Source organism: Lissotriton vulgaris, chromosome 2_1 (genome assembly GCF_964263255.1).
Source record: "Lissotriton vulgaris chromosome 2_1, aLisVul1.2, whole genome shotgun sequence".
Lineage (NCBI taxonomy): Eukaryota > Metazoa > Chordata > Amphibia > Caudata > Salamandridae > Lissotriton > Lissotriton vulgaris.
Window position 1 is genome coordinate 33553595 of NC_141687.1, and position 18122 is coordinate 33571716.

Here is an 18122-nt window from a genome sequence, read left to right on the forward strand (position 1 = left end):
ATAATTCAGAACTTTCTCGATCGTCCCAGTCCCACAAAACCATCCTAGGCAGTGCAGAAAAGCAGAGCCATGGGATAGAGCGAATTGTATAGTTCCCTTAATGAGCGCTATCTCTTGTTCAAAGACAATGAGGCTGACACTACAGCCATCCCGATGAATGTCTGAGATCAATGTACAGCTTAAGTTATGCGAAGAGCCCTAATAGCTGATGGCAACCCCACTCAACTCTTTGAGCGTCCTGGGTTGGTTCTCTGGCTGCAACAAAGTCCTTCCCACCTTCTCAATCGATGCCTAATAGGCTCACCAAAGCCTTCATTGGTCTCTCGAAACAGGAAAGCTACTTTGACCCATCTTCCACCCTCAGCTTTACTCTAATGGTACCACTGACTTCCATGTTAAATCTAATTCTCTCCAATAGTGCTTGCAGACTCTACAACAGTGCCCATCTCTGCCAAAGCACCTACATCACTACTGGTATTCCAGGTGTAGCCGTTTCATTCCCACCACTGGACCTTTTTTCATATCAGACGAGCTTCGCTGTTACAGGCAGCTCTGGTAATGGCTCGCGTGTGGCCACCCCACACTCCACTGCAGTCTTCCATGTCATTAGCGAACCAGCTCCTTCACTCCACAAGTGCTACGTGGCCCGACCAATGCCCGTCTCCACTGGCCTGCATCACATCAAGGGCCCAAGAACCAAGTCCAAGCTACTCTTGCATCCCAGCTGTCAGAGGCCCTTATCCAGCCTAACAGCTGGCACCAGCAGGCCATCTCCTTGTGGCCCTATCCAGTCGAGCTGCTCCAACTGGCCGGGAACGCTTTATGGTGCCATTCCCACCACTCCATCCCTCTCATCCTCGGCTCTCAGACCTTTGGTATCGCCAAGGAACTTGGTTATCTGTTCCAACAAGCAACAAAGTGATAGATAGAATGAATCTCAGCCACACAACATCACTCAATTTTTGCTCACTGTGGCATAGTGACCTGTCATGTAAATCAGTCTTGGACCCACTCCAGAAGGAACAGGCCAGGCCGGGCCCACTCCAGTAGGAACAGGCCAGGACCACTCCAGTAGGAACAGGCCGGGCCGGGCCCACTTGAGTAGGAACAGGCCGGGCCGGGCCCACTCCAGTAGGAACAGGCCAGGCCGGGCTCACTCCAGTAGGAACGGGCCAGGCCGGGCCCACTTCAGTAGGAACAGGCCAGGCCGGGCTCACTCCAGTAGGAACAGGCCAGGCCCACTCCAGTAGGAACAGGCCAGGCCGGGCTCACTCCAGTAGGAACAGGCCAGGCCGGGCTCACTCCAGTAGGAACAGGCCAGGCCAGGCTCACTCCAGTAGGAACAGGCCAGGCCGGGCCCACTCCAGTAGGAACAGGCCAGGCCGGGCCCACTCCAGTAGGAACAGGCCAGGCTGGGCCCACTCCAGTAGAAACAGGCCGGGCCGGGCCCACTCCAGTAGGAACAGGCCGGGCCGGGCCCACTCCAGTAGGAACAGGCCGGGCCCTCTCCAGTAGGAACAGGCCAGGCCGGCCCACTCCAGTAGGAACAGGCCAGGCCGGGCCCACTCCAGTAGGAACAGGCCAGGCTGGGCCCACTCCAGTAGGAACAGGCCAGGCTGGGCCCACTCCAGTAGGAACAGGCCAGGCCGGGCCCACTCCAGTAGGAACAGGCCAGGCTGGGCCCACTCCAGTAGGAAGAGGCCAGGCTGGGCCCACTCCAGTAGGAAAAGGGCAAGATTGGGCCCACTCCAGTAGGAACAGGCCAGGCCGGGCCCACTCCAGTAGGAACAGGTCAGGCCAGGCCCACTCCAGTAGGAACAGGCCAGGCCAGGCCCACTCCAGTAGGAACAGGCCAGGCCGGGCCCACTCCAGTAGGAACAGGCCGGGCCGGGCCCAATCCAGTAGGAACAGGCCGGGCACACTCAGTAGGAACAGGCCAGGCCGGCCCACTCCAGTAGGAACAGGCCGGGCCGGGCCCACTCCAGTAGGAACAGGCCGGGCCCTCTCCAGTAGGAACAGGCCAGGCCGGCCCACTCCAGTAGGAACAGGCCAGGCCGGGCCCACTCCAGTAGGAACAGGCCAGGCTGGGCCCACTCCAGTAGGAACAGGCCAGGCTGGGCCCACTCCAGTAGGAACAGGCCAGGCCGGGCCCACTCCAGTAGGAACAGGCCAGGCTGGGCCCACTCCAGTAGGAACAGGCCAGGCTGGGCCCACTCCAGTAGGAAGAGGCCAGGCTGGGACCACTCCAGTAGGAAAAGGGCAAGATTGGGCCCACTCCAGTAGGAACAGGCCAGGCCGGGCCCACTCCAGTAGGAACAGGTCAGGCCAGGCCCACTCCAGTAGGAACAGGCCAGGCCAGGCCCACTCCAGTAGGAACAGGCCAGGCCGGGCCCACTCCAGTAGGAACAGGCCGGGCCGGGCCCAATCCAGTAGGAACAGGCCGGGCACACTCAGTAGGAACAGGCCAGGCCGGCCCACTCCAGTAGGAACAGGCCAGGCCGGGCTCACTCCAGTAGGAACAGGCCAGGCCGGGCCCACTCCAGTAGGAACAGGTCAGGCCGGGCCCACTCCAGTGGGAACAGGCCAGGCCGGGCCCACTCCAGTAGGAACAGGCCAGGCCGGGCCCACTCCAGTAGGAACAGGCCAGGCCGGGCTCACTCCAGTCGGAACAGGCCGGGCCGGGTCCACTCCAGTAGGAACAGGCCAGGCCGGGCCCACTCCAGTAGGAACGGGCCAGGATGGGCCCACTCCAGTAGGAACAGGCCAGGCCGGGCTCACTCATGTAGGAACAGGCCAGGCCGGGCCCACTCATGTGGGAACAGGCCAGGCCGGGCCCACTCATGTAGGAACAGGCCAGGCTGGGCCCACTCCAGTAGGAACAGGCCAGGCCCACTCCAGTAGGAACAGGCCAGGCCGGGCCCACTCCAGTAGGAACAGGTCAGGCAAGGCCCACTCCAGTAGGAACAGGCCAGGCAAGGCCCACTCCAGTAGGAACAGGCCAGGCCAGGCCCACTCCAGTAGGAACAGGCCAGGCCGGGCCCACTCCAGTAGGAACAGGCCGGGCCGGGCCCACTCCAGTAGGAACAGGCCGGGCCGGGCCCAATCCAGTAGGAACAGGCCGGGCACACTCAGTAGGAACAGGCCAGGCCGGCCCACTCCAGTAGGAACAGGCCAGGCCGGGCTCACTCCAGTAGGAACAGGCCAGGCCGGGCCCACTCCAGTAGGAACAGGCCAGGCCGGGCCCACTCCAGTAGGAACAGGCCAGGCCGGGCCCACTCCAGTAGGAACAGGCCAGGCCGGGCCCACTCCAGTAGGAACAGGCCAGGCCGGGCCCACTCCAGTAGGAACAGGCCAGGCCGGGCCCACTCCAGTAGGAACAGGCCAGGCCGGGCCCACTCCAGTAGGAACAGGCCAGGCCGGGCTCACTCCAGTAGGAACGGGCCAGGCTGGGTCCACTCCAGTAGGAACGGGCCAGGCCGGGCCCACTCCAGTAGGAACGGGCCAGGCTGGGCCCACTCCAGTAGAAACAGGCCAGGCCGGGCTGGGCCCACTCCAGTAGGAACAGGCCGGGCCCACTCCAGTAGGAACAGGCCGGGCCCACTCCAGTAGGAACAGGCCAGGCCCACTCCAGTAGGAACAGGCCAGGCCCACTCCAGTAGGAACAGGCCAGGCTGGGCCCACTCCAGTAGGAAGAGGACAGGCTGGGCCCACTCCAGTAGGAAGAGGACAGGCTGGGCCCACTCCAGTAGGAAGAGGACAGGCTGGGCCCACTCCAGTAGGAACAGGCCAGGCCGGGCCCACTCCAGTAGGAACAGGTCAGGCCAGGCCCACTCCAGTAGGAACAGGCCAGGCCAGGCCCACTCCAGTAGGAACAGGCCAGGCCGGGCCCACTCCAGTAGGAACAGGCCGTGCACACTCAGTAGGAACAGGCCAGGCCGGCCCACTCCAGTAGGAACAGGCCGGGCCGGGCCCACTCCAGTAGGAAAAGGGCAAGATTGGGCCCACTCCAGTAGGAACAGGCCAGGCCGGGCCCACTCCAGTAGGAACAGGCCGGGCCGGGCCCACTCCAGTAGGAAAAGGGCAAGATTGGGCCCACTCCAGTAGGAACAGGCCAGGCCGGGCCCACTCCAGTAGGAACAGGTCAGGCCAGGCCCACTCCAGTAGGAACAGGCCAGGCCCACTCCAGTAGGAACAGGCCAGGCTGGGCCCAATCCAGTAGGAACAGGCCGGGCCCACTCCAGTAGGAACAGGCCAGGCTGGGCCCAATCCAGTAGGAACAGGCCGGGCCCACTCCAGTAGGAACAGGCCAGGCCCACTCCAGTAGGAACAGGCCAGGCTGGGCCCAATCCAGTAGGAACAGGCCAACCTGGGCCCACTCCAGTAGGAACAGGCCAGGCCGGGCCCACTACAGTAGGAACAGGTCAGGCCAGGCCCACTCCAGTAGGTACAGGCCAGGCCAGGCCCACTCCAGTAGGAACAGGCCAGGCCGTGCCCACTCCAGTAGGAACAGGCCAGGCCCACTCCAGTAGGAACAGGCCGGGCCGGGCCCACTTGAGTAGGAACAGGCCGGGCCGGGCCCACTCCAGTAGGAACAGGCCAGGCCGGGCTCACTCCAGTAGGAACAGGCCAGGCCCACTCCAGTAGGAACAGGCCAGGCCGGGCTCACTCCAGTAGGAACAGGCCAGGCCGGGCCCACTCCAGTAGGAACAGGCCAGGCTGGGCCCACTCCAGTAGAAACAGGCCAGGCCGGGCCGGGCCCACTCCAGTAGGAACAGGCCGGGCCGGGCCCACTCCAGTAGGAACAGGCCGGGCCCACTCCAGTAGGAACAGGCCAGGCCCACTCCAGTAGGAACAGGCCAGGCCCACTCCAGTAGGAACAGGCCAGGCTGGGCCCACTCCAGTAGGAACAGGCCAGGCAGGGCCCACTCCAGTAGGAACAGGCCAGGCCGGGCCCACTCCAGTAGGAACAGGTCAGGCCAGGCCCACTCCAGTAGGAACAGGCCAGGCCGGGCCCACTCCAGTAGGAACAGGCCAGGCCGGGCCCACTCCAGTAGGAACAGGCCAGGCCGGGCCCACTCCAGTAGGAACAGGCCAGGCCAGGCTCACTCCAGTAGGAACAGGCCAGGCCGGGCCCACTCCAGTAGGAACAGGCCAGGCCGGGCCCACTCCAGTAGGAACAGGCCAGGCCGGGCCCACTCCAGTAGGAACAGGCCAGGCTGGGCCCACTCCAGTAGAAACAGGCCAGGCCGGGCCGGGCCCACTCCAGTAGGAACAGGCCGTGCACACTCAGTAGGAACAGGCCGGGCCGGGCCCACTCCAGTAGGAACAGGCCGGGCCCACTCCAGTAGGAACAGGCCGGGCCCACTCCAGTAGGAACAGGCCGGGCCCACTCCAGTAGGAACAGGCCAGGCTGGGCCCAATCCAGTAGGAACAGGCCAACCTGGGCCCACTCCAGTAGGAACAGGCCGGGCCCACTCCAGTAGGAACAGGCCAGGCCCACTCCAGTAGGAACAGGCCAGGCCCACTCCAGTAGGAACAGGCCAGGCTGGGCCCACTCCAGTAGGAAGAGGCCAGGCTGGGCCCACTCCAGTAGGAACAGGCCAGGCCGGGCCCACTACAGTAGGAACAGGTCAGGCCAGGCCCACTCCAGTAGGAACAGGCCAGGCCAGGCCCACTCCAGTAGGAACAGGCCAGGCCGTGCCCACTCCAGTAGGAACAGGCCGGGCCGGGTCCAATCCAGTAGGAACAGGCCGGGCACACTCAGTAAGAACAGGCCGGGCCGGCCCACTCCAGTAGGAACAGGCCGGGCCGGGCCGACTCCAGTAGGAACAGGCCGGGCCCACTCCAGTAGGAACAGGCCAGGCTGGGCCCAATCCAGTAGGAACAGGCGAACGAGGCCCACTCCAGTAGGAACAGGACAGGCCGGGCCCACTCCAGTAGGGACAGGCCAGGCCGGGCCCACTCCAGTAGGAACAGGCCAGGCCGGCTCACTCCAGTAGGAACAGGCCAGGCTGGGCCCACTCCAGTAGGAAGAGGCCAGGCTGGGCCCACTCCAGTAGGAACAGGCCAGGCCGGGCCCACTCCAGTAGGAACAGGTCAGGCCAGGCCCACTCCAGTAGGAACAGGCCAGGCCGGGCCCACTCCAGTAGGAACAGGCCGGGCCGGGCCCACTCCAGTAGGAACAGGCCGGGCCGGGCACACTCCAGTAGGAACAGGCCAGGCCGGCCCACTCCAGTAGGAACAGGCCAGGCCGGCCCACTCCAGTAGGAACAGGCCGGGCCCACTCCAGTAGGAACAGGCCGGGCCAGGCCGGGCCCACTCCAGTAGGAACAGGCCAGGCTGAGCCGCCAGGCCCACTCCAGTAGGAACAGGCCAGGCCGGGCCCACTCCAGTAGGAATAGGTCGGGCCGGGCCCACTCCAGTAGGAACAGGCCAGGCTGGGCCCACTCCAGTAGGAACAGGCCAGTCCGGGCCCACTACAGTAGGAACAGGCCAGGCCCACTCCAGTAGGAACAGGCCAGGCCGGGCCCACTCCAGTAGGAACAGGCCAGACCCACTCCAGTAGGAACAGGCCAGGCCGGGCCCACTCCAGTAGGAACAGGCCAGGCCCACTCCAGTAGGAACAGGCCAGGCCGGGCCCACTCCAGTAGGAACAGGCCAATCCGAGCCGCCAGGCCAGGCTCACTCCTGATGGAACACAAGCAATATTCAGACTCTTTTTTATGTACTTAGGCCTGATCAGGGAGTGTCATGACGTGCTCCCTGTGTTCTCGTGTCCACCACCAGGGGGCTGAACTGTGGGACTCTCTGTTGTTCTAATAAGCTTCCAGACCCTCCCATTCATGTACATACTGACTTCCAGCCATTTAGACACCTTTTGGGAATTGACATCCATTCCCAATCCATGCCGGGTTTTGTGGAAGCCATCCTGCTCATGCCTGAAACTCCATTACCTAGAATTCCCTGCTCCCTGCTTTGTCTCCACCCCTGCAGGCCAAGGATGGGTGGAGGAATTCAGCTCACCTGTGGCTGGATGCTAGCCTGCTCACACCTGATGGAGATGATTACTGTGAGCTCTTTTAAGTCCCAGCTCCCTTCAGGCCAAGGTTGGTCATTGCAGCTGTATAGCGGTGAGACCGATCCTTGTTTCCAGTGTTCCCGAGCCTTTGATATCTTTGTTTCCAGTGATTTAGTTAATCCTTGTGTCTTGATTCCTGAGCTATACCTTTCATTGTGCCTGAATTAGCACCGCCTTCAGTGCTACCTTGTTTCCTGGGTTCCTGAGCTATAGTTATTTTTTGTTTCTGTTCCCGACCTTCAGCTATTTCCTGTTCCTGATTTGCACTGCTTGCAGTGCTCTCTTGATTCCCTGTTTCCTGAGCTGTCGCTATTTCCCGCTTCCTTGAACCAGCACTGCCTGCAGTGCTACCTAGACTCCTGTGCTTTAGTAATTCCCTGTTTCTGAACCAGTACTGCCTGCAGTGCTACCTAGACTCCTGAGCTTTAGTAATCCTCTGTTCCTGAACCAGTACTGCCTGCAGTGCTACCTTGACTCCTGGGCTTTAGTAATTCCCTGTTCCTGAACTAGCACTGCCGGCAGTGCTATCTTGACTCCTGAGCCTTGTTCCTGCCCCAGCTCTGCCTTCTCTGCTACTTTGTTTCCTTGATTCCTTAACCTGCACTATTCTAGTATAGCCTTGTAGCCTCCCCTGCTGTATATCCCTTTCCAGTCCCTGCCTTTCTTCCCATTTCCTTGGTTCCAGTTCCTTGTTTGCTGCCTTTTTATTCTACTGTCTTTCTTCTGTTGCCTTGTATGTTTGTTACCTGCTCTCTACCAAGTCTGCCCTGTGATTTCCTTCCTTTCTTGTTAAGCACTCCTCCTTGCTAGCCCCTTGTCTATCGTGCTTGTGTTCAGTTCTACCCTTTTGCTGTTACTATTTTGAGTGTTCCTGTCTGATTGACAGGATCTGTGGTGTTTCTTGTTCACTGTGAGTATTGTCTTTGAGTTGCTTTTATATCACCATAGGTATAAGCTCCAGAGACCCTGCCTTTGCATGCATATCCTACATGTGGGTATTTGCAGTCAGTATCTGTAAAAGCAATCGTGGGTGAGGAACTTGCTGAGCTTCAGTCTTACAGTGTGGAGCACCTGAGTGCTTTACCCCCACACTACCAGTTTTAATGTTGTTATATATATGTGCATTGCACATCCTTCCTGGGTGTAGTGATTCTGATTGCTGAACCGCCTCATGAGTGCCTGTCCTTTCTGAGTCTTACCCATCTTGTTTGCTTGTACAGGCGTCCCCTTTGAATCCCTTTTTCTCCTCTGACTCCCTGTGTGATCCTGGTCAGCGATGTACGACTCTCTCTATGTACGTTTTCTACCTCACTCCCAGTCCTTGCCCAAGTCACTGACTGTGTTCCAGACATAGCCCAGACAGGGAGGCAGAGCTTGAATCCTGGGTTTGCTTGTGTCCCTGCGCAGAGATGACTTGGCCCGGCAGTTCAGGCCAGGATGAAGTAGGACCAAGGCGGTTTCCTGTACAAAGTGGTGTGGTGGACAAAAAACAATGGACTGGAATGCAACATGTGACTGAGATGAATTCAAGCATGCTACCCATTCCCCTTTTTACTGTCCTCAGTGCGATGCCCTAAGTGCGCGGGGCATGCCTCGACGCGGGTCGGAGGACTCAATCTGTACTTCACGGACGACTTTAACTGGGGAGAGAAGGGTTTAGAGTGACTGGAGACCCCTTCAGAAGGAACCTATCCTATCAGTTCAAGTTTATGGAGTGTGTCCTTCAGCAATTACCAGTGGCTGAGATTAATCCAAGGATCTGTCCATCACTTTTTAGGTCTGGCTTGACAACACAGCTGACACCACACCTTTTAAGATGAATTGAAAATAACTAAGTACGAGTGAACGAGGGTCTTTTGGCCCCCACAAAATGTTTTATTACCCAGTGTATAGACTTTGGTTGGGCAGAAGGTCTACGCTTCTGCTGAAAAAATTTGCTTGTCTCGCACTTTTGCACTTTTGTGGAAAAGCTGATGTTCAGGTGATGCTCACAAAAGCAGGACATATGGTTATCGCAACAAGCCGCTAAACAAGACTATAGGCCTGCTCTATTTATTGTGAAATGTTATGACAAAGGTAGTAAGCCTGGCCTATTTATTGTGAAATGCAGATGTTAAAGCTTGTAAGCGTGGGCTGTCATTACACTGTGCTAAACCTTTAGACAGTTTTTGTGTCACAGGGAATCTCACGTAATAGAGTAGAGTGGGTTCTCCCCTCGGGGTAGAAGATTTGCCCTCTGCTAACCCTTGCTGTGCCTTGACTCGCTACTGATTAGTATTGGCATAGCGCCCAGATGCCAGAAAGAGGAGCTGTGTGCTGGCTATAATACAAATAATAACAACAAGTCCGTCCGATTCACAAACGCTGAGTGAACTTGCCACTCTTGAGTGCCAACACGTCATCGCAAGCCAGTCATTATTTTATCTTGGATCACAAATGCATTTTGTATTTTTACCAGAAATGTCTGTGCCCTGAATATAGGGAAACCCTGAACATCTCTGCAAGAAGAGTCCTCTCAGGTTAGAGTAAGAGAGATTCTTGCAGACCACCACGAGAGCTTCTGGGATCCAGAGGAGACCAACGTTTGCGCTCAAAGGACAAACCACAGAGCCAGGTTTTCATTTTGATGGAATATCACATGATCTGTCATAAGCAGGAGCGGAGTGAGTTCCAGAGGGTTAGCAGCGGGACGAGAGGCGAAGCCAGACTATGGTATACCACAACCTATGAATGACAGGGGGGCTGAGCAGGTCTAGGAGTTTAGGCAGCCATCAAACCATGTCTAATGCAGGAGGCTGAGTCTACAAGACACCCCATAACTGGGAACCAAATTTGGCCTCAACTGGCTGTGTTCCATGTTTTATCTGTCGGAGTATGGTAAGACTCTCTTCTTGACCATTTGCAGCCACAGCAGAGAGCCCTTCAGTGACCAAGGCGCGAGGCTACCAAGGTGATGATATCTGTGACCCGAAAGGACCAGGTGAGGCATAGCAGGGCCGTCCTCCACCATCTTGTTTGATATAGACTGGAGGCAGCGAAGGCTGTGACTTGGGGGAGACAGTTCACTTTCAATCATGTTTGACCCCTAAGAACTCTACTACATCTCCCGGGTGAGACCAGGAGCGAGCGGGAGCTCAAGGCCTCGTCCATTCCACCAACAGCTGTGACCTTGGACTCATCTGTCTGCTTGCCCTGGATCCCCTCTGAAAGCATCTGCAATGAACACATTGGGAAACATTGCCTTGGAGCTCAGAGCCTGATGCCTATCCTTGACCATGCTTGAGGGGACAGTGTTTGCGCCCCCTGTGGAGCGTCACTTCCACAGCATGGAACATCACCGCTGGAGTCAGATCCCCCTCACCCCGTCAACCTGGTGAGGCACACAGGACAGGCACAGGCGTTGGACAGGGGTAAGATATTTTACATGTCCCTGCCCTGCAAGGTCTTGTGTACACCCCACCTGTGTCAGACTCACCGAGACAGCTGTCTCCGACAGAAAACATGACAGCACCCTTCACACTCTCAACATTTTGCTTGTAACTCAAAAGAGCACGGGAGACCGACCTCCATGACGTTGTGTGATTGGAACTCATGAGCTACTTGTACTGATGCCCAGAAACAGGCACCGTCTGTGGCATCTATATTACAAACGCCCTTTGATGTTTGTGAGCTCCACAGACACATATTGTATTAACCCTTTATCATCCGGATTGTTTCCTGTGATTCCCTGCAAGGCGTAAACCCTGTGTCCCTCAGCTGAACATTTGCCATTACACCTGCTCCAAACACAGACTGCACACATTGAGCTGCACTCCGTACCATGCCACAGGCTTACAGACAGCTTGATGGCAGGTAAAACCATATATTTTTCACCATATGCTCTCAACTGTCTCTCATATATATGTATCTTGCCAGACCCTCCAACTATAAAAAAATGTATTTTAAGTACTGGGTTGGATCCACTGTGGGATATCTACTTCGACCACATGGCGAGGACACTAGGACACCAAAATGTTGTGCATCAAGGGTACTACATGTATGTTGGTCCTGATGAAACTTGACAATTCGGTCTCATCTGTTAAGCATGTTGACAATGATCTTTTACCATGACTAAACGTCGGACACGAGGTCTCCTGATTTATTTTTTGCTCGAAGGCAGTTGGATTAACCTTCTGCAAGCTCGGCAAACCCTCATCAAATGCAAAAGTAAGATCATAACAATTGTATCTATACGTGCTTTGCTATTGAAATATTGGGGATAATATAAAAAAATCCATAAATATAAATTAAAAATTTAATTTACCACAAAACGTAAATAAAAAATGGATAAAAATAAATAAATTAGTTTTATATGCAGCAACACTTTAAAGTCTGAGCTTCTAAATATTTATCCCTACATGTACATATGGGACTTTTTTATAACAACGTTATATCGCTTTAGTGTTTTCCATATACATGTATACCTTTTTATGTAGTTATGCATCTATAGATCTATCACTTTACTCCCACTGTAGAAAAAAAACCTATACTCTCTCCAACACACTACTCTCGGTTTTATTCTACACTTTTTTAGATATATCCTCAAACTCCACTCTGACTCACCCCAAACCTCATTCTACTACTGTGATCCCCAAACAACTCTTTCTAGGCTCTTCCCTCCTCTATCCATTCTCAGACTTCGCCAAACCTCTTTTTGCTACTATGCACTCTCAAATAAAACTCCCTCCTCTCCTAACCAATCCAGGTAACAGACTCACATGTCCAGAGCTCCGAATTAACAGCTTATAGTTCCCACACAAATCCACCAGTAATTAACTTTCGGTTCCAGAGTAGTGTGCTACTCGCCGAAAAGCAAGTATCAGGGGTAGTAAGCTCAATATAAATACAATTACAATAAAGCTGGCACTTGAAAACATGTCAATGTCACACAGCACTCCTGGGGCTGAAACCAAACCAACCTCGCCCACTCCCCACCAAACAGGTGCACCCTTTGACACTAAGGAAATAACACAGACACAAATTAGAAATTGAATTTTATTACAGAAAAGGTAATTCATTAAAGTAGGTCACTGTCCATGCCAATTGTCAGGACAGACCCCCTCATTTACATAAAGAGGGACAGCTTGAGTTACAGACCAGTCGCAGCCCACACCTGGTTCCAGCAGCCTCCAGTCACTGCGACCACCCTGCCGGCTGCCTGGGAAGGGAGAACGGGTTGTCAGTCTACCACCAGGCTGCTGTTGACTCCTGGGAAATATTCAAAGAAGCCCTAGGGATAAAGAGATACACAAAGAGTTAAAGGCGTAACACACAGACTTTACCACAATCAGTGCAGTGCCTAAAAAGAGCCTGTTTCTGCTGGTTCTCCGGCACAACCCCTCGCCATACTGGAATCTTAGATGCACTTGTGAGCCTGCCAACAAATGAAAAGGGAAAGCCGAGCCAGAACCGAGCCAAGAGTCTTTAAATACAAATGATGGCAGCGGTTTCAAGAAAATAGTCAGCACCTCTGTTGAGTTTGCAAATAATCTCACTCCGTCTTCGGGCGTGCTCAATGTAAACACTGTGCCACCAACAGTGTTACCCAGTACATGGAGAAATCTTTCTCCAGAACCTCAATTTGAGAAATTAAACAGAGCACAGCACAATAAACAGTTCCAACTGACTATCTTGTCAGTAAACAATTTAATTTCAAAATTTGCAGTCAAAGAACAAACAGTATAATACAGTCTTGATCAGAAGTGGATCAGTTATAATACAGTCTTGATCAGAAGTGGATCAGTTCTTGATATGTTGACACGTAGATGAAGCGTACACACAGCCGACACGTGTTGTTGTTTGACAACTTTCTCAAAGCTCAGAATCAGTGTCAAAATTAAGAAAACGTAATTGATTTGAACACCCTTTACCTCTGTTTTAAAGGTGTTCAGGGATACTACTCCATTCCATAAGTATCCATGAAATATCTTAAATATCTTTCCTTACTTTTAATTCTTTTCTTTCTTATGATCCCTAAAGTGACACAGATATAATTATAGCTCCCAGTACATTATTCTAGTCACCAGATTTCGTCAGCTTGTTTTTGGGGTGAAACCGAAGTCAAATAATTAGAAGCAGGCTAGCTGGTATCATAATCATATTGGGAACCAATCCTAACTCCTATTAACGGTGCAAACTGGTAAACAGCTCCTCACTAGTGTTGAGCCCCCCTGGTATTTTGGTATCCAACTCCAAGATGTATCGGGTTTCTAATTTTCTTAACAAAGCATCCCTGTTACTTCCTCTCCTAAGGTGGGGGGTCAGCATCTAATAGATAGTACCTCGGATGCTTCAAACTGTTCTCTTTGAAGTGTCGGGCAACAGGGTAAGTCAGATCGGAGTTGGCGATGGCCAACCTATCTATAGATCTATAGATCTATAGATATATATATATATATATATATATATATATATACATACATATATATATAGGGCAAGAGAGAGATAGAGAGAGGGGGGCGAGAGGGCAAGAGAAAGAGAGAGGGAGGGCTGGAGAGAGAGAGGGGGGTGGGAGAGAGAGGGGGGTGAGAGAGAGGGGGCGAGAGAGAGAGAGAGGGGGCGAGAGAGAGAGAGAGGGGGGGCGAGAGAGAGAGAGAGAGAGGGCGAGAGCGAGAGAGAGAGCGAGAGAGAGAGAGAGCGAGAGAGAGAGGGAGAGCGAGAGCGAGAGCGAGAGCGAGAGCGAGAGAGAGAGAGCGAGAGAGAGAGAGAGAGAGAGAGAGAGAGAGCTAGAGAGAGATTGGGCTATTCTGGCCAGGGACAACTACTTGACGCCAACATTCGGGCCATGACTTGACTGGTGACGGGTAAGGAGCCACGGTCCCCACAGGATTGGACCCAAGCCTCCATCCTCTCCCCCTCCCAGAGCTCGGGACAGGTGGGGACCTCTGGCCGTGGTCTGCATCGCCGGACTGGAAGGGCAGCTCCTGTCAACACATGAATCAAAGCCGGGCCGCCCTTTTAGCACTGAGTGTTGGTGATTAAATAGCACAGTGATGAATTATGAACATCATGATCCTTCCCTGCGGCAACCAACCACAGCACACACACCACCAGCTGCACACAAACCCAGCGGTCACTCAAACCTTCACAACGCAGACACGGTGTGTATTTGTAGACACAGATTTGATCTCACGCTCTTTTACTGAACATTTATCTTAACCCAAAGGTGCCCTGGACGGTTGGGGATCCCTGCAGTGTCCGCAAAACGCTCAGCTTCAGCCCCCACAGACCGCAAACAACCGGAGGACAATCTATTTAATCCCAAATTAAACACAACTCCCAACCCTGGTTCCACCCCCTGAGAGTTTCCAGAAAGCTTCCCACTCTGGCCATGGCAGCAGTGATATGAAGACTGGGGTACAGGGGGGCGGGTACTAAACAAATGAGAGACCACCTGGTGTGGGGTGCACAGAGACAGACCGCCTGGTGTGGGGTGCACAGGGAGACAGACCGCCTGCTGTTGGGTGACAGGGAGACAGACCGCCTTGCGTGTGGTGCACAGGGAGACAGACCGCCCAGACCGCCTGCCGTGGGGTGCACAGGGAGACAGACCGCCTGTCGTGGGGTGCACAGAGACAGACCGCCTGTCGTGGGGTGCACAGAGCCAGACCGCCTGGTGTGGGGTGCACAGAGCCAGACCGCCTGGTGTGGGGTGCACAGAGACAGACCGCCTGGTGTGGGGTGCACAGAGACAGACCGCCTGGTATGGGGTGCACAGAGACAGACCGCCTGGTGTGGGGTGCACAGAGACAGACCGCCTGGTGTGGGGTGCACAGGAAGATGGACCGCCTGGTGTGGGCTGCACAGGGAGAGAGACCGCCTAGTGTGGTGTTTACAGGGAGACAGACCACCTGGTGTGGGGTCCACCAGGTGACAGACTGCCTGGTATGGGGTGCAGAGGGAGACAAACCACTTGGTATGGGTTGTACAGACAGAGAGGCTGCCTGGTGTGTTGGGTGCACAGAGAGACCGTCTGTTTTGGGGTGCACAGAGAGACAATTCACCTGCTATGGGGTGCACGGAGACTGCCGGGTGTGGGGTGCAACAGGGAGGCAGACCGCATGGTATGGGGTGCACAGAGACCCCCCTGGTGTGGGTTTGCACAGGGAGATCGACCCCTAGCGGGCGGCTGGTCTGTATTTCTACAGCACAGTGCCTGAGGCCAGCTGTTCTGTGCCCTGCCATGAGAAGGCTGCAGAGATGGGAGGCTTCATTGAACAGCAGCTGGACAGGCCTGACTTATTGTAAGCTGCTTGCTTTGGATGAACAATGGTTCGGGGTAGGCCTCAAAGGGTCCTTAGTAGAAAATAGAACAGGAAGCGAATACTTAATAAATCGCTTGGGAGCAGAAGTAGTAGGTACAAGTAGGAGTATTTTATTTTACTCTTTTCTCAAGGATATACATAAATAGTCATACTCTTTTTCAGGTGCTCAAGTGAATAGTGTGGTGCAGGAAGTGACATAAGTGATCAAAGTGAACGGACTGTCACACAACAACAACAAGGATAAAAACACAACAATTATATACAGATAGAACAAATTGGTTCAGTATCCAAGCCGAAATCATGCAATTTTTCAGGAAAGTAAGATTGCAAACTTTCTTTAAGAACCGGGAAGGCCCAAACAGGAATGACACGACAGGCTTACGCCCACCCTCCACATTTCGTCCATCCAGTGGTACCATGCCACCAGAAGTGCTGACCTTTGAACACTTAGTGCTACGAGACCTGGATAAAATAAAGGACAGCTATAGATTTACACCTTACAACATCAGCAGGGAGGAGAGAAACAGCCTGATCAAACTCAAACAGAACAACAACATTGTCATAAAACCATGTGACAAGGGCGGCGGTATAGCTATCCAAGACCGCGCCTTATACGAAAATGAAATCCTGCGCCAGATTAACAATAAAGATCACTATGAACAACTAAGAGGCAACCCCATTAAGAGTATAAGTGAATCTATACTCAGTGTCACCCAAGAAGCGCTTGAATCAGGTTTTCTAAGTAAGAATGAATTTCTATTTCTAAACAATAAAAACCCACGCACCCCTGTGCTTTACACATTGCCAAAAGTCCACAAGGACACTGAACGACCCCCTGGGAGACCCATACTGTCAGGATGTGGGTCAGTTGTAGAACCCTTGGGTAAATATATTGATTTCTTTATCCGAGACATGGTCCAGGATACTGCCACATATGTTAAAGACACTACACACCTGATCAATCTAATTGAATCACAACCATTCCACCCTGATAGTGAGATCCTAGTGACTCTAGACATAGAGTCACTGTACACCAACATCCCCCAAGAAAAAGGAATCAATGTAATCAAAAAACATCTTAACAACCGTCCGGCACCTCATCAAGTTCCTACAGAATTTATAGTAAATCTTTTGGAAATAGCCTTAACCAAAAACTATTTCTTGTTCAGAGACACCTTCTATAGGCAATGCAAGGGGACTTCCATGGGGGCTGTTTTTGCCCCCAACTTTGCGATTCTCTTCGTGGATGACATAGAAACCAATATCATCCTAAGTAACACAAATCCATTTCGCAATCAAATAAAGTCATGGCATCGTTACATCGATGATGTCCTCATGATTTGGAGGGGCGATGAAGAATCATTAGAAAATTTCTGCAGATGGCTTAACACCTACCAAACAGACCTTAAATTCACCGATTCACATAACAAACACCAAATCGACTATCTAGATGTGACCATAAAATGCGAAGAAGAACAACTATACACCACACTATTTCGCAAACCTACGGAACGCAATACCCTCCTTCAATACCATAGTGCACACCCCAGGGCTCTGAGGGATGGATTACCCTATGGCCAATTCCTGAGAATCAGGAGAAATTGTAGACACAAAATAGATTTTTTCACTGAAGCCGAAGTCCTCTGCAAAAAATTAATGGCTAGAGGCTATCCGAGAAAATTGGTAAGAAGGGCCATGAAGAGGGCCTGGTACACACACAGAGAACATCTACTTGAACCTCACCCCAAGGAAACTACTCCCAAAATTACCTGTGTCACTACCTTTAATACAGCTAGCAACAAACTCACGAAAATGATAAAGAAACATTGGAATGTACTAGACCCCTTAGAATTAAACACTGGGCTTCCACTTTTCTCTTTTAAAAGGGGTCGCAATTTGAAAGACCACTTAGTAAGAGCAGCTAGCAACCCGACCATTGATAACACAATTGAAATCCGACTGAATCTACCACCAGTCTTAGGACATTTCAAATGTAATAGGTGCATGGCATGTGATTTCACCACCAACACGAAAGTATTCGAGTATGGAAGTGTTAAGCACACCCTTAATTTTTTCACCAATTACAATTCTAAAAATGTAATTTACAGTATTGAATGCCCATGCAAGCTACTATACATCGGACAGACGACACAACAAGTAAAGACCAGAATATCCCAACACAGGAGTCGCATCCGATGCAAGGTGACAACGGCCCCGCTGGTGGAACACTACCTCGAGTCGGGACACAATGAAAATGACATTAAATGGCAAGTCATTGACAAACTGAGGCCTAATGCCAGAGGAGGCAACCAACAAACAATACTAAATCGCCTGGAATGCAAATGGATTTTCCACTGTAAAACAATTGAGAGAGGACTCAACTCACTTGATGAATGGAACATGTGTACCTGAAACACACCAAGTGTAGTTTTATTGGAATCCATTAAGACAAGTATTATATTGATCAACTGACCTAACTGCGATGGTACTATCGTGTATGTGATGAGTGAATGCTTGTTCCAAAACATGTACTGAGTATTATCCATTTAATATTGTGTAAATTGTAGCGCATTATAGAGTACCTCCTTAAATTCTCATCTGAATTCTCTTCAAGAAAATTATAAGTAGGGCGCTTCATATTTAATTTAGTATCCCTTAATTCTTCCCACGCAGGTGACCAACACGATCTCTCTCCCCCAGCGCATGCTCCTTGCAGGTGACAAAAACTAACATTCTCTCCC

The 18122-nt window shown here is 53.0% G+C and overlaps 1 protein-coding gene across 2 annotated transcripts in view; it reads right to left on the minus strand.

Moving 5' to 3' along the window:
• Window positions 1-12098: 12098 nt before the first annotated feature.
• The window catches only part of DNPEP (aspartyl aminopeptidase), a 381605-nt gene continuing 375581 nt past the window's right edge, over window positions 12099-18122 (minus strand). For both annotated transcript variants that reach the window (XM_086954396.1, XM_086954397.1), the window contains exon 15: window positions 12099-12347. In XM_086954396.1, the coding sequence (XP_086810522.1) occupies window positions 12297-12347 (51 nt within the window). In that variant the 3' untranslated portion in view covers window positions 12099-12296. The remainder of the gene's footprint in view (window positions 12348-18122) is intronic.